Source organism: Giraffa tippelskirchi, chromosome 12 (genome assembly GCF_054371585.1).
Source record: "Giraffa tippelskirchi isolate mGirTip1 chromosome 12, T2T-mGirTip1v1.2.pri, whole genome shotgun sequence".
NCBI lineage: Eukaryota > Metazoa > Chordata > Mammalia > Artiodactyla > Giraffidae > Giraffa > Giraffa tippelskirchi.
This window is the reverse complement of record NC_137286.1, coordinates 114,355,930-114,372,203: the sequence shown is the minus strand read 5'-3', so window position 1 is coordinate 114,372,203 and position 16,274 is coordinate 114,355,930. Positions and strand designations below refer to the sequence as shown.

Sequence of the window (16,274 nt, the reverse complement as noted above, 5' to 3'; positions counted from 1 at the left end):
AGCCCCCACGGTGCACTACTTTGAAAAGAGCAAATGCAATATTTGTTAAATGACTACATATATTACTTACACTAAATAATAGAGATAGGATCTTTGAATCTTCTGAAAAGGCAAAGGATCTCAGTTGAGGCTTACACGGAAATGTTAACTTATGAAGGATGCATCTGAAGGTTTTGATATATCTTGGCACATATTGGCCAGATAAGTGACGGAAAAGCCTTTCATAAATGTACATTCATGATACAGAGGCAGACAGTAGAAACATAACTCTAATTATGTTTCAAAACTTGCTGATATTATATTCTTCATGTTTTCCTTATACAAGAATGGTGAATATGTGTATCTTTTTCACTTTCTGCTTTGATAATTTTAACAATTATGCTTTTAGTACAGGCAAGTGAAAGAGAAGTACTATTAAAACACAAACACAAAGGATTTTTAATTATTCTAAAGTCAGATATAAGATGCTACTCTGGCCATTTCTTAATGATGTCCCACAAATAATCCTAAGCATTTCCAATATAATTTTTAGTATATTTAAAGTAAGGCAACCTAGTGGGGCTCTTCATTTAAATAGAATAAGGGTTAAATGATAACTTGACTTATCTTTTAAATGACAAAAAATAAAGAAATTGCAAGACCTTTTCACACATTAGATATGTATTGTCATTTATCATCTAGATATCAGGCTAGCAGTGCAAAGTAATAAAACATATCATCAAAAAATGTGCTATAGGTCTGAATCACTCTTTCATTCCACCTCCCAGCTAACTGTAGTATTAAATCAAACAAGCAGAACATTTCCTTAGGCAGCCATTGCCTTTTAATTTCCTGAAGAACCTTAAAATATCATTCATTACAAGTACTACACATATTTGGTTTTTAAAAGTCTCATAAATCAATAGCAGGCTGACTGTAATAATTATTACAAGTTAGTGCATAATTTTCGTGCTGAAGGCTGCATGCAGAACTTTAGCATATGCAAACGAGGCAATTCAAACTGTGTATAGATATTAATATGAAGAAGCAGGTAACGAGGTGCAGGCTATGAATTATGCATCAAGAGTGGCTGATCTTCAATGAAGAAAATGAATTCAGCATGTAATCTAATTAGTGATGGAAGTCTATTACATCTAACTGCAAAAGCAACCGTCCTTGAAACAAATTTATTTACAGTCCATGTTACCACTTGAAACAACTTTGAAATGATGTGTAAGACAACAGCTTAATTGTAAAAATTTTTTGTTTGTTTGTTTCAGTTCTAGACCTGGAAGGCCTCCTAAGAGGACTCAAAGCGTCACCTCCCCAGAGAACTCTCATATCATGCCACATTCTGTCCCGGGCCTTATGTCTCCTGGGATAATCCCACCAACAGGTAAGAGTGCTACTAACTGATGCCTAAAATGGTCAAAATCAGCCAACACCATTGCTTTCATATATACCTGTGTTTACATAGATGTTTACACTCATCAGCTATATTTTGTTCACACTAAGACCATGTTACTGATGAGAATTTATTTCAAAACTACATTATGATTATCATCATTTCCTTATTTAAAATAAAATGAAAGAAGTTTAATTGAACACAGTACTAGGATTTATTCTAATTAATTCTCTTGCTAATATCAAATAACAAATTGTTATCCCTAGCTCAGAGAGAATCAGTGACTTTCCCAAGGTCAATCAGCTGATCACTGTCAGTGGCTAGTCAAACCGAGATCTCTGAATTCTAAGCTTATGTTTTATTCCATAAAAACTCCAAACTAGATTAACATGCATCCAAACAAAAGACCATAACTATGTCAAATGGAAATATCTCTTATTTTTTCCTAAATTATTTCTATTATAAACATCTGAAGGATGTTTATTATTAGAATTTTTCAATGTGCAAGTAAAAGAATACTCTTGACCACATAAGCTCTATGTCATAAACAACTTGAATAAAGTACTGCATGCAAAAATAAGTCATTTGATTTTCACTACCTGAATGTGTTCATTAATTCTTTTATTTACTCACACATGTCTGCTCACTTTCCAAGTTTCATCCAGACTCAGAGCAAATGAAAATAATAGTCATAATGAAATTATTCTTATATAGCATATAGTATTTATTTATTCTTGCCATCATGAAAGTTTGTTGAGGAGATAGACATATAAATATGTAAATGTCATTTAATAACTGGAATGGGAAAGAGAATCTAGCAAGATCAGGAGAACGTCTTCATTTTATTTTCTCTGAATACCCATATTAGTGTTTTCTTTTTCTATTGTAACACTTGGCTTTCTCTAGGCTGTGATATAATCATGGGTGTCTTATTTCACATTCCATACTGCATTGAAAGCTCCTTGGAAGGAATGGCTCTTTTAACTCACCTTTACTTTTGTGGCAGTGTCTGAACAGTTTGTTCACTTTTATGAACCTTTATCAAACATCCACTGAATTGAATTTGAAGTTATTTGTTCATTTTATGTATTTACATTTTTTAGTAAGATACCAAAAGTTCTTAAAAGTAAATGATTCACTTTCCAATGAAGAGTTATATTTTTATGCTAATGCTTGCAGGTGAAAAATTGAGAAACAGAAAAATGAAATCAATAGCTGAAAATAACCCAATTACAGAGCATGTATCATCATTCCTATTCGTTAATTTAGGTCATGATTCACAAATGAATGAATCCTCCTGCCTGAAGTTATAATTCCAAATTTTATATTTAGGAATGAAATAGGTAGCATTTTGTTAAGTCTGAACGTTTTATTTAACTAAATAAAATTTTCTGATTTGCAAATTTTGGGCAAGGAGGTTGGTACTGTGCAGACAAGGTGGAAAGAAAATCTTAGCTTTTTATGTTTTATAATTGAAAGACTCAGGTGTGCTAGAAGAAAGACAAGAGTCTTTGACTTCTCGATGAATATGTCTGGGGCTTTAAAAATAATCATTTGAATAATCATTATTTTGTATTTGATAAGTTTGTGTTGATTCTAACTAATCACAGTTATATGTGGGGTGAAAAGTATTCTAGATTGTTTTCGTGTTGAAATAGGGAAGCTCTAGTTCCAAATTGCCTGCCAACGTTTTAAGGTGAAAACAATAAATACTTCACCATCTAAGAGATGGTGAGATAAGATGATATAGGATATAAGTATAGCAGCACCGTCCACAATTAAGACCATCAAGTAACTTTGGGGTAAATGAAGTTTCGAAACAACTGAAGATCACAAGCCAAAACTCAAAATCAAAATATTAAGTCATTTTTGATAGATCCCTTTCTGAAATATCTTATACACTTTTTTGACTTGGTGAACAGAGATATTGAAGGTAATTTTAACTTGACTCATCACTTCATTTTTGAAGCAGGACCATTTCATACATTTTATATACTTTTTAAAAAACTTTTGTTCTTCATAATATGTTGTGAGCCCAGAAATTAAGATTTCTCTTGAGCTATTACATTGAAACAAACCTTAAGAGTCATATTCCAGAGAAGGATGAGGAAATGGAGACTTACCAGGAGAGTAGACTGAATTTGAAGAAGTGGATTTAGATAGTTTAATACTCTATAGAGCCCAGGGAATGGCTTTAAACAAGTCTTGTGAGCTCTCTGTTGCCTAATTCACTTAATTCAAATTTTGGACATTGAGCCAAAGATTTGAAGCTGCCAGAAGTTTGACGGTTGCACATGAATCATGCTATCTTAATATATTCTTATGATTGCTCTTTTTACACAAAGTTTTTCTAGATGGAAAAATCTCTAAATTTTAGAGACTATAGAATAATATCTTAAACTCTTGGAGAATGCTTATGCTATCTTAAAACATTAGCTGGAAATTTAATCATTGTAAAGATATCATATAGACTTTTTGTCCCAGAACTTTATTTATATTTGTACTTTCTTTAAAAGTAAAATGCTATTTTTCCCCCAAATGGGAAAGATAAAATATGTTATTTCTTGAAACATTGAAAAAACTATATATAATCTTTTTTTTTTTTTTTACATTAAGCAAAGTAGTTTAAGGACATTTCTCTATATTTTTGACCTGTGAGTTTGGAGTTTAAAACATCTTTTTCCCAGGAATCTACAGTTATATCAGAGCTTCCTAGGTGGTGCTAGTGATAAAGAACCCACCTGCCAATACAAGAGATGTTAAGAGATGTTGTTTGATCCTTGGGTTGGGCATAGCAACCTGCTCCAGTATCCTTGCCTGGAGAATCCCATGGACAGAGGAGCCTGGTGGGCTGTAGTCCATAGTGTTGCAAAGAGTTGGATAGGACTGCAGCCACTTAGCATGCACAGTAGTTATACAATATCTTTTAATGACTTGGAAATCATTGTTCTAAAACTAGCAAAACAAGTACAAAAACATACAGACCTCAAAAGAACAAAGAAGAAAACAACTCACTCTCAAATCTCAAATCCTTTCCAAGATTACATCATTGACTGCAGATAAATATTGACCAGTACTTTTGTACTCTAATATTACCATTTGAAAAGCATAAAAGATAGAGATTCACTTTCAAGGTTGCCTGAATTGGTCCTTGAAAAAAGTTTATTTATTTTGATAATTTATAAAAATCTGTGAATTTGTTCTAATCATTTCCTCACTTTTTTTTTCAACAACTGAACACTGTAGTTAAGTTATAATCTTTCCTTAAGGAATTTGCTTTTCTAAAAAAAAAAAAAGACTATATTTTTAAAAAGTGTGTTCCCAGCCCTAGGATTATTTACTTAGGTATCTATAATTTGAAAGGAAAAAACTTTAAAATTGCTTATGGAGATTTTGTTTGCTATTTTGGTTGTTCAAGTGGGCTTGTGTGTAACCTTAGAAGGGGGCGTGGGCAGATGGTGATAATTTCTAAATTTATGGTTGTCACTGGGTGCCATAGCAACCAGAAGTGGAAGTTAATGAAAGAAAGAAGGCTCTTTGTAGAGTCTCACAACACAACACCTCCTGTAGTGCTCTCTACATTTATTTGGACTGAGCACATATCATAAATCATTTTTGATAATAAATACCAGTTTGAAATAAATTCATCCTAGCAACAGAATTTCAGTAACATTCATACTTTTTATAGAATCATGTGTATTTTACAATTAAGGAAAGGTTTATTTAGGAACTCTAAATACTCCCCTCCTGTGCCAGGAGTACAATTTGAGATAGCATATTTGGCCAACTTCTTGATTTTATCCTTAGGGCAGAATGCAAACTAGTTTTGAAACACAATTTTCATGTAAGTATTAAAAAATAACTCAGTGAGTCTCAAGTATTTGCCTTTTTCAAATTAAATGAATGAATGACTCATAGTTTTGCTTCTTAGACACATCTTTCCTCTCACTGTGACCTTGTAGGCAAATAATCAATATGCAATCAGGATAAAAAAAGAAAGCAATTGTAAACACACATGCACTATGCTTAAAAAGTAAGAACCTGTAAATGCAGTTTTACTATTGTGGAAATAATGCTATGCTAGGGCAGTATTAGCAAGAGTCAATTCTGTTGAAATATTTTCATCTTAAAAAAATAGTAGGAAAGTATTCTTATGTGGATATATAATTCAAAGACATTTTCAAACTTTATAGGCTTTCTTTTTCTTTTTTTTTTAATTTTTCTTTCTAAATATTACCAACTAACTGGCAACAGCATCCAAACTGCCTGATTGTTTGTTTGTTTGTTTTTGTAGTATCAACATTTGTAATATTTTAAATTCATTAAGCATTTCAACTTCCGAGGGAAAATTTATTATGTGGAAATGCATTTTCCATACTGAGAACTTTATCATAACAAATGCATTGTATTCCCTGGAGAGACTCCCAAGTAAGACTAACAAGTAAAACAGTCACAATTGAGTTGATCATCTTCACTAATAATTTAAACATAAAGATCTTTTGAAGGCCTTACTCAAAGAATAAATATGATACAAAATATTTAAGACATTAATGTTTATGCAGTATGTGTAAGTATGTATTTTCATACATCTGTATGTAGGAAATACTTGTGAAACTTAATCATTGGACATTTTGAAAGTAATGCATTTGACCTATCAGTATCTGATGCATGTTGTTTGTTGTTGCTGTTTAGTAGCTAAGTCTTATCTGACTCTGTTGAGACCCCATGGATTCAAGCAGCCTGCCAGGCTCCTCTGTCCATGGGATTTTCCAGGCAAGAATACTGCCATGGGTTGCCATTTCCTTCTTTATGGGATCTTCCCAACCCAAGGGTCCGAACTCACATCTCTTGCATTGGCAGGCATTTCTTTATCACTGAGCCACCAGAATTTCAAGTATTTTTCCCTTTAAATTTTTCTTGAAGAGAAAGTAATTTATCTTTAAGTAATTTATCTTCTTTTTCCTTTTTGGAAGGCTGATAGCTCAGTTGATAAAGAATCAGCCTGTGATGCAGGAGAACTGGTTCGATTCCTGGGTCAGGAAGATCTTCTGGAGAAGGGGTAGGCTACCCACTCCAGGATTCTTGGGCTTCCCTGGTGGATCAGCTGGTAAAGAATCAGCCTGCAATGCAGGAGACCTGGGTTCAGTCCCTAGGTTGGGAAGATCCCCTGGAGAAGGGAAAGTCTACCCAATCCAGTATTCTGGCCTGGAGAATCCCATGGACCCCTGGAGAAGTCCATGGGGTCACAAGAATCGGACATGACTGAGCACTTTAACTTTAACCTAAACTCCAAATTTGGAGAAGGCAATGGCACCCCACTCCAGTACTCTTGCCTGGAAAATCCCACGGACGGAGGAGCCTGGTAGGCTACAGGCCATGGGGTCGCTGAGAGTCGGACACGACTGAGCAACTTCACTTTCACTTTTCCCTTTCATGCACTGGAGAAGGAAATGGCAACCCACTCCGGTATTCTTGCCTGGAGAATCCCAGGGATGGCGGAGCCTGGTGGGCTGCCGTCTATGGGGTCGCACAGAGTCGCACACGACTGAAGCGACTTAGCAGCAAACTCCAAATTCATCACATAATTTGTTTAATTTTAAAACTTGTCTGAACACTCTGTTAGTTTCCTGTGGCTGCTATAACAAATTACCACTTATATTGTGACTACAATAAATAAAAAATTAATTCTGTCACAATTCTAGAGAAGTTCAAAATCAAGCACCACAGGTCCAACTCAAGCTATTGGTGGGGCCACATTCCCTCTGGAATCTGTGGGAGCACCTGTTTCCTTGCCTTTTCAAGCTTCTGGAGACTACAGCTTCCCATGGCTTGTGACCATAATTTCCACCTATTTTTGGGTGTGTGTCTGTTTGTGTATCGGTGCGTGTGTAAATCTCCTTTTTCTTCTCTTGAAAGGATACTTGTGAATGTATTTAGGACTTGTGAATGTATTTAGGACATAGATTATCCAAAATCAACTCCCCATCTCAAAATCATCAGTGTCATCATATCTCCAAAGACTCTCCACTTAAGGAGGCATTCACAGGTTAAAAAATGTGGGCATAACTTTGGGATCCTTGTCAGCTTTCCACACCCAGAAAGTTCCTGGTTGAGATATTATGAGGGCCTCAAGTGTGGTGTGGAAGTTATCCATACCAGTGGATTTTGGTGATTGTTTGCCACAGTATGCCATTGTGTAGAGTACTGCTTGCCACAAAACAGATATTCAACATAAGTATTTATTCAGGAAATATGGCTAATAATTGTTTATCAAGGGATTTCTGTGAGACATGATTAAACCTCAGAATTACAAATTTCAACATTGGTGTTATAATGCAGTTTATAAAATCCAATTAAGTACAGTTAGGCTCCAGATTAAAGATGCAGAGTCTAGGGCCTAATGGAGGTGTACTAGGTAAATTGAGTGCATTATTTGTTTGTTTGTGGGTTGTGATGTCTACATTTCAGCATTATCAACAGTAATTGATGAAATTTATATTTCTATATTGATGTTCTAAAGAAGCAATATTTTCAGGAATAGAATGATAACATAGTTTATACTAGTCTTTAAAATTCTTGCATATATATAAATGTACCCACAGTATCTTGATATACAACTAATTTAATACATACATGAATAATATAGCTCATAACTAAATGTAAATATTGCATTGGTATGAAAGACTAGATAATAAATATATTTACTTTATTAAATATGTGGTATATATTATAATCAAGCATTTCAGTCAAATTATAATATGTCCTGGTTATTACTAGCATAGAAATTTATTAAAATACTTTCAAAGTTTTTAAGTAAAGATTGTTATTAAAGATTTAATTGAATAATCACATATTACTAGACTTCTGGACAGGCCTCTCATCTACTTAATTTAGAAGAAAATTACAGTTCTTTCCTCCCTAATTTGTTTCCCTCTTCCAAATTTCTACTGAGTTCTATAGTCTCCTATGCCTACACTGGTCCATACTCAGAGTTATAATCTACTTAAATTTCTCTCTCAGCAGATCTGTAGTAGTGAAGTTGCTAATATACTTAACTGACTAATTGCAAGATATTATTTGCTTATTTTTTTTAGTAATATGATGTCTCCTGTGACAGAAGAGATGTTTATTTACATTGAGAAAAGCAAATCAGATTTCAAGGGTCAATTTTTGATTATGCTAGTGGATGGTGTGTGGATTAAGCCAGAGCTTTGTGGATTATCTTTTTATTTGTGGGATTCTCATACAATATTCTAGTCCCTCATTTATACAACATGTCACTTGTTGTCTTTTAGTGCCTACCTGCGTGCTCAGTCCTGTCTGACTCTGCGACCCCACGAACTGTAGTCTACCAAGTTCATCTCCTGCAAGATCCCTGTCTTTTACTGCTTGCTTTAATTTATTGACCAGCAGGAGGTGCTATTACTATCTTCTTTTTTCTTCTCTAGGCTTCCCAGGAGACACAGTGGTAAAGAATCTACCTCCCAAAGCAGGAGACACAGGAGATGTGAGTTCAATTCCTGGGTCTGGAAGATCCTGTGGATTAGGAAATGGCAACCCACTCCAGTATTCTTGCCTGGAGAATCCCATGGACAGAGAGCCTGGTGGGCTACAGTCTATAGAGTCAAAGAGTCGGATACGACTGAGCACGCACACATGGTTCCTTCCCTAACCAAGAGAAGTGAGCAATACATTAAATGATGTTCATTCAGAAAAAAGAAAAAATAACCAAAGACTCTTTATAGCCACATGGACTATATAGCCCACCAGGCTCCTCTGTCCATGTAATTATCAAGGCATGAATACTGGAGTGGGTAACCGTCTCCTTCAGCGGATCTTCCCGTCACAAGGATTAACCCTGGTCTCCTGCATTGCAGGCAGATTCTTTACTGTCTGAGTCACTAAGAAAACCCTTCTTCACTTTCACTTTTTCAATCAAGAGAAGTGATGAATACATTAAATAATATTCATTCAGGAAAAACAACCAAATCTGCTATAGATATATTTTGAGTATTCCTAAAGATATTGTAGAACAAAAGCTATACAAGATAAACAGAATTCTTTGTTTAGTTTCCTTCTCTGTCTTTGGTAGGCTTTTCTCCCTTTGGCTAATCCAAACTTCAGTTTATTTCCTTAATGAAGTGTTCTAGCTTTGTTACTAAGGATTTAAATTCCGTGTTGAAATTTCTTTGTATTTTCTCCATGCATACTGAGGTACGTTTTTCAACTTTTATGCTCTTCTTTGTAAAGAATAGAATTGCTAATTGCAAGTGTTGACAGTACCAAACATGCAAATAAAGTTGGCAAAGGTCAGAAAAATTGCTATATTATTAAAACCTGAATTCAGTTTCCCAAAGTATTATTGCTCTAGGTGTAAATGAACCTAAGACCTGATTTGAAAACATTCTAAATGAAAATCAGTGAAGGATTTTATTTGTGTGTGCAGCTATATAAACCAGTGTTGTGATAAAAATTCTGGAAGTGCTAGACACCTAAGCTTGATGGTTAGGGATATAAAGTCTGGAGAAAGAGAAGCAACACAGATGACATCTGATGACATCTGGAATATTATGCTCAGTCATGGCACCACAATCTTTAGTAGGACATTGACAAACTCTGATCATTAAAGGAACAGCCTAGATGATAGGGTTTGGGAAATGATGGTAATGTTTAGCCTTAAGAAGAGTTACAGAGGGTCTGAAGTGAATGATAGAGTCGATTCATACTGTGCTCTTTCAAGGACAGAAATCTAACTGATGAACAGTAATTATAGACGTCTACATTGGCTTCCATGAGAAAGAGTCTTGCTACAAGGAGAACTATCTGAAAGTGAAGCTTATTACTCTTAAACCATTAACTTTTCCCTTTGACAGAAGGGTTTAATATGAAAGTTGAATGAAAAGTTAGCGATAGTACATATATTTAATTACTTTTTATTGGCCATATTGTTCACAGTACAGAAGTGTAATAATTTAAAACAAATTCCTTTGTTACCAGACCATCAACCTTCCATTTCCTTTCTTAGTAATTACTGTTGTTAGGGAAATTTGAAGGTAATTCTGCATTGGAAGGAGGTAGATTGAATAAGGCAATCTTATTCCTTTCTAATTATAAACTTTGATGTTTCTATTTTATTTTTCTTTCAATTATTATTCTAAACTTTGTATGGTACTTTCTGGTTAAAAGATATCCATCCTTTTAACCTCATCCTTCAAGGTTTTATAGTCGTATTCTTTCATAGTTTTTGAGATGGTTTTTAAACATTACTTTTGAGAAGAATGTTTCATGTTTATAAGCTATCATACTGTTTCTTACCATGGTATTCATGGATGGATTGGTTAACTCATGGGCAACACTGTGACTATAGGCTCACAAATACATTTTTTCCAATTAAAAGAAAATTTTGAATGTTTTATGCTCCTTTGTTCTCTTTGTCCTTCTTTTATGAGTACTCTGTGAAGGGGTCCATAGTTTTAAGATTAATAATAGGATAAAATGACAATCATTAAATATTATATAAGAGAATATTTTTAGCCATGGTAGGATTTGGAATGAAGGGTGAAAAATATTATTTTAACCAATAAATATCATCAGAATTGATAACAGAAAGGCATGAATTCTTAAAGGGATTTAAATGAAAGACCTTGGACTTTACTATAAATTAATTTGATTTGACTTTCCACTATAAAAAATAAAGTCTCCAAGAGAGGTGTCAGTTTTTTTAATTATTATTGAGGTATAGTTGATTTATAGTGTTGTATTGATTTCTGCTGTACAGCAACGTGTTTCAAGTGATACATATATATATAAATGTATATATATATATACATATACTTTATTATGTTCTTTTCCATCATGGTTTATCTCAGGATATTGAATATAGTTCCCTGTCAATTCTTGAAATTTGTGGAATACTTCCAACAATCAACTTTTAAAATGTATAATAATTGAACCAGTCAAGTATTTTGATCCTTAATTTTTTCATGTATAAAGAATCTTTTTATTATCTCAAAATTATTTTCTCGTTAAATTGCTATGAATGTCAAATGACACAGTTTATAACAGTATTCTGTAAATGATGAAGCTCGGCAAAGATAAAATAGTATTAATGTAATTAAACAGGCTGATCCAAGTGTTACTGATTTTTATTGCAGACTATCATTCCTTTGGATTTAAGAAGAAAACTGATAACTTTAAAAAGATATATAGCTTAGGTTTAGAAGTCTTAGTTTGGCAGTTTATTCAAATTCATGTAATGTGCTCTCTAGATAATCGTAATAGTATTAGTTAACAGTAAAATTTGGTTATTACAAGTTTATTTTCAGGGCTTACTTACAATAATTTCTTTTTATAAATTTTTGTGGCAGAATAAGCCTTACGGATATGAAATATCATTGCTACTGTTATAATATATGTTCAAACTGTCACATATTGCTCTTTGAAATATGCACACTACAAATGCTAGTAGACTTTAAAAATGAAGATTGCTTTCAATTGATTTCAGCTGTATGCTGTACTATTAATTGTTGGGAATGAATTGACATATACTGTAAAGTAAACAATAAGCTAGTTTTCAAAATGATAAAACTGTAACCTAATTCAATAAATTGAATCAGATTACGCAAACACTTTTGCACTTCATTAAGGAAGTAGTCAGTATAATTAATGTGAGAGCACTTTATCATGTTCACTTGTTGATATATGGCTAAGGATATGTACAGCAGATTAAACTATTTCCAGATCTACTTTTGTGCCATTTCACATCTTAACTAAAGTTACCATAAACCACATTCCTAGAGAACACCAAAACGGATTTGATCCTTTTATCGTCGCTGATTTTACAGTAGAATTAGTAGGCTATAATTTTCTCTGAAGACATGCATTTTTTTTTAAACAATATGGTGCTGTGATGTAATTCCTAACTTGGAACTTAAAAGTCTGGTTTTTATTCTCTTCCTCATCACTTCTAGCACTGTGGCCTTGGCTAACACTACCTGCCCCTCAATAATTACAAGATAGATGTATGTGTGAGTGTTCAATCGCTTCAGTCATATCCAACTCTTTACGACTCTGTGGACTGTAACCCACCAGGCTCCTCTGTCCATGGGATTCTCCAGGCAAGAATACTAGAGTGGGCTGCCTTCCTGTAGGGGATCTTCCCAACTCAGGGATCAGACCCGCGTCTCCTATGTCTCCTGCATTCCAGGCAGATTCTTTACCCACTGAGCCACCTAGGAAACCCCACAAGGTTGATTCTAGGACATAAAACATCATTTTAGAAAAGAGGAAAAAAAATGCTAAGAGACTTGTTCCAAGTTTCACTATTATGTTCTAGAGACAATTTCCAATTCAAGTTTTGTGACTCCAATTTACTAGTTATTTTCCTATATGGAACTGCCTTCTGAAATACTTACTTTATCATGTATAAACTAAACATCATAATATCTGCTTTATCTCCTACTTGATAGGACTTTGTGATGAGCTATGTATCACAAAACACTTTGCAAAGTCTTAAATAGCAAGATGTTATTTGAGATTTGGTCTTATTACAGTTCTCAAAACAGGATGTTTGCCTTGTTCCAAATAGAATAACAGTTATTTATCTATCAGTTTGAACACATCAGTTCTGGAGATGATATGTCCTTTCCTTTATTTATGGAATCGGATAGTAAGCATCTCCTGTTTTTTAAAAATTGCTTTTGTATCTTCCAATTAGCTCAAATAAAATATTTTTCTCCTGATATAATCTTCTCATGTCAATGATTACTTTTTGATCATTGTGATATTTAGAATTTTAATTCACTAAAATGCCTCCTAACATCAAATCCTTTGATGGAATGTCATTCCATCAAACATATTCCCATTAGCTTTCATTTAAGAAATGCAAATATATGTGGAGAGACTATTTTTCTAAATATATATTTTCTAATGATTTGACTTTGCCTCCTGGGACGTAAGGATGTGACTTAAAGGAACAGTGTGAAGTTTTTAAGCGTTAAAAGGAATGTAAGAATCCTTGTCTCTTCCGAAGGGTTTTGAGATTGTAAATGACTATGTTGGGTTAGCGGAGAAGGCAATGGCACCCCACTCCAATACTCTTGCCTGGAAAATCCCATGGACGGAGGAGCCTGGTAGGCTACAGTCCTTGGGGTCGCTAAGAGTCAGATGACTGAGCGACTTCACTTTCACTTTTCCCTTTCATGCACTGGAGAAGGAAACGGCAACCCACTCCAGTGTTCTTGCCTGGAGAATCCCAGGGACGCCGGAGCCTGGTGGGCTGCCGTCTATGGGGTCGCACAGAGTCGGGCACGACTGAAGCGACTTAGCAGCAGCATGTTGGGTTAGACTCAAAAAAGTGATGCTATATCTTCAAGATTCTCTCTAAGCATGTATGATATTTAATATTAAAGTCAATAGCATGTTAACTCCTTCTGGTGAAATGTTATTCCCTAGAAGTAAATTTTTAAGTCATTCTTCCCTGTTAAAACATCTAGTTGAAAACTTTTTCTAAATGTGAAAATGTGGCATTGTGAAGGTTTTCAGAGTCTGTCCTATTGGAAACCTTCACTCACGTATTAAAGCTGTAAATGCCTTTTGTATTATTTATTATCTTATATTGCTTAATGAAATCCTTCCAGGGGATTATATTAGGGTAAAAACACTTTAGAAGAATTACACAGAACCATGTTAATTCAAAGGCATATAGATGCAAGTATCTCTAAATTCCAAGAAAATTGATCTCTGCCTTTTAGAATGTAACAATATTTTGAAGTTATTTGAGGATGAGATTCATCTCATCATACCTAACCTTTAAGTTACTTATTGAATAAATTACATTTAAGGATACCATTCCAAGAAGAACCCGTTACCATATGACCTGTCCATATGAGTTGTCTTTTTGATTTATAACTGCAATTGCTTTCTCGGCATGGATTTCATGACATAATAATATTCTATGAATTTTTGAAATTATAGTGAGTTTCACATCAATCATCTCTAATAAAATACTATATGTATCAATGAGTGAGGACTATTAGAAGGAAGGCATTTTAGAAATGTACACTTCTCCCAAATACCAATATTGATATTTTAATGAAATAGGTAGATTGCTTTTTTGATATTCTTTAAATTGATCATAAAAATGGTCGGTATCATCACTCCGATTAGTGCACTATTCTATATCTTAATAGTAATCTTTGTTTTCCTTGAAAGTGTTAACTGTCCATCCAGTTAATTTTGCCTAGACCAATGTTGTTCTTGGCCTGAATTCAAGGAAATATATTGCTTCGGGGGTCCGTAGGCATTAATGTCTTAAATTTCAGGATTATAGTTAAACATATGTGACATGGGCTACCATTATTTGTTCATGTTTCTTTTATCTGTAAGAATCAGAGAGATTTAAAGTGAGATCTTAGCTATGTTAAGAATTGAGCGTGCTTCTGTTTTTCGCTTCGGTTTCTTTTCACAAAATATTGTTGAAAATAGCTTGAGTTATAGTCTTTCATGAGTAAATATTTATGCTATGCTATGTGAAAAAAAATCTGAACCTAGAATCTGCCATCAGCAGCTGCCTCATTTTTAACTTAATCTCACTTAGTTTTGTTCCTAAAACACCACATTAACTAGCATGTGTGGTACTTCATTATTTTGATGCATTTTATGCCATCTTTTCATTAATAATCATTATATTTTTAACTGATTTCTTATTTCCTCTGTAAGCATGACTTTCTTAAAGACAATGTACATTTCTTAAGTAATATATTTGGAAAACCCATGAATGCATTCAAAAAGAACTTTACTTTCTAGAAAACATTTTTGAAAACTTTTTCAAATTTATAGTCTTAATCATGTGGCTTAGAAAAGCCATGGCCTTATTGCAGATGAAAAACACAGAAAGAGAGTATTTTTGTAAGTGAAAGTATTCAAGATGTGCTTCAAAATTTTTCCTTGAGTTAATCTACATGGTACATCTTGTATGTCTTTGTTATAGATATTCTCGCAGTTATATCATTTATTTACTCTAAAACTTTGTCTATATACACTATTCAATGGAAAGAAATGAAACCAACTTATCAGATACATGTATATTTTGCTGAAAAAGTTCAAGCACTTTTATATGTAGAAACAGTAGCTATGTCTATACTTTTCACCACTCTGTTCAGTTGCTAGCATGATATCTAGTCAAACTGTTAAATTAAAATATTTCCATCAATCAATATAGTTAATTGGTTAAAATAAGAGGGAATGGAAACATTTATTCAGTAACTATTAACCTAGTAGGAGATCTGCTAACATCTAAAGATTAATTTATTTCTCATCTCAAACTAAGAAAAATGTCTTGCTTATCCCATTTTACATACAAGTTAACTAAGGCACCAGTGGTTTATGATTTTTTTAAGTTGAAGAGAAGGCCTCACTTGGGGATTAGACTCAAGGAAGGTAATTATAGACCTTGTTATTACTGTATAATCCATTCCAAGGAACACATTATCCACCTTAGAAGCCATTTATATTTTGAGTAGAATTGAAATGGGATGAATCAAAATAGGAGAGTTTTTAAGATAATGGAGTCAAATTCTTGAGGAATGCTTCAAATTTTTATTAACATGTTTAATCTTAATTTGAAAAACTCACACTGCAACTTCATATATTTGGCAGATAAATCATATTCTTGTATTGTAGGTATTCTAACCACTAGTTTAATATTGGGTAGAAGCTTGACTTATTTTAAATTAGTTATATTTTAAATAGCTGATATGTTCAGTGCTTTGATTTGGAGGCTTTGTATAGAGGTAGCAAAAGAATAGAATGAGTGATGTAAAAAATTAAATTTTAGAATTATAATCATGCTTAATTGCTTAATAAGCCACTGTGTGTTTGAATTTTAATT

General features: G+C 33.6%; 1 protein-coding gene across 7 annotated transcripts in view; it reads left to right on the top strand.

Moving 5' to 3' along the window:
* DACH1 (dachshund family transcription factor 1) overlaps window positions 1–16,274 on the top strand; it is a 456,626-nt gene that overhangs the window by 191,503 nt on the left and 248,849 nt on the right. For all 7 annotated transcript variants that reach the window (XR_014070377.1, XM_081546705.1, XM_081546703.1 and 4 more), the window contains exon 2: window positions 1,260–1,375. Coding sequence is in view for 6 of the 7 variants with exons in the window: in XM_081546705.1 (XP_081402831.1) it covers window positions 1,260–1,375 (116 nt within the window). In the remaining variant the exon portion in view is untranslated. The remainder of the gene's footprint in view (window positions 1–1,259; window positions 1,376–16,274) is intronic.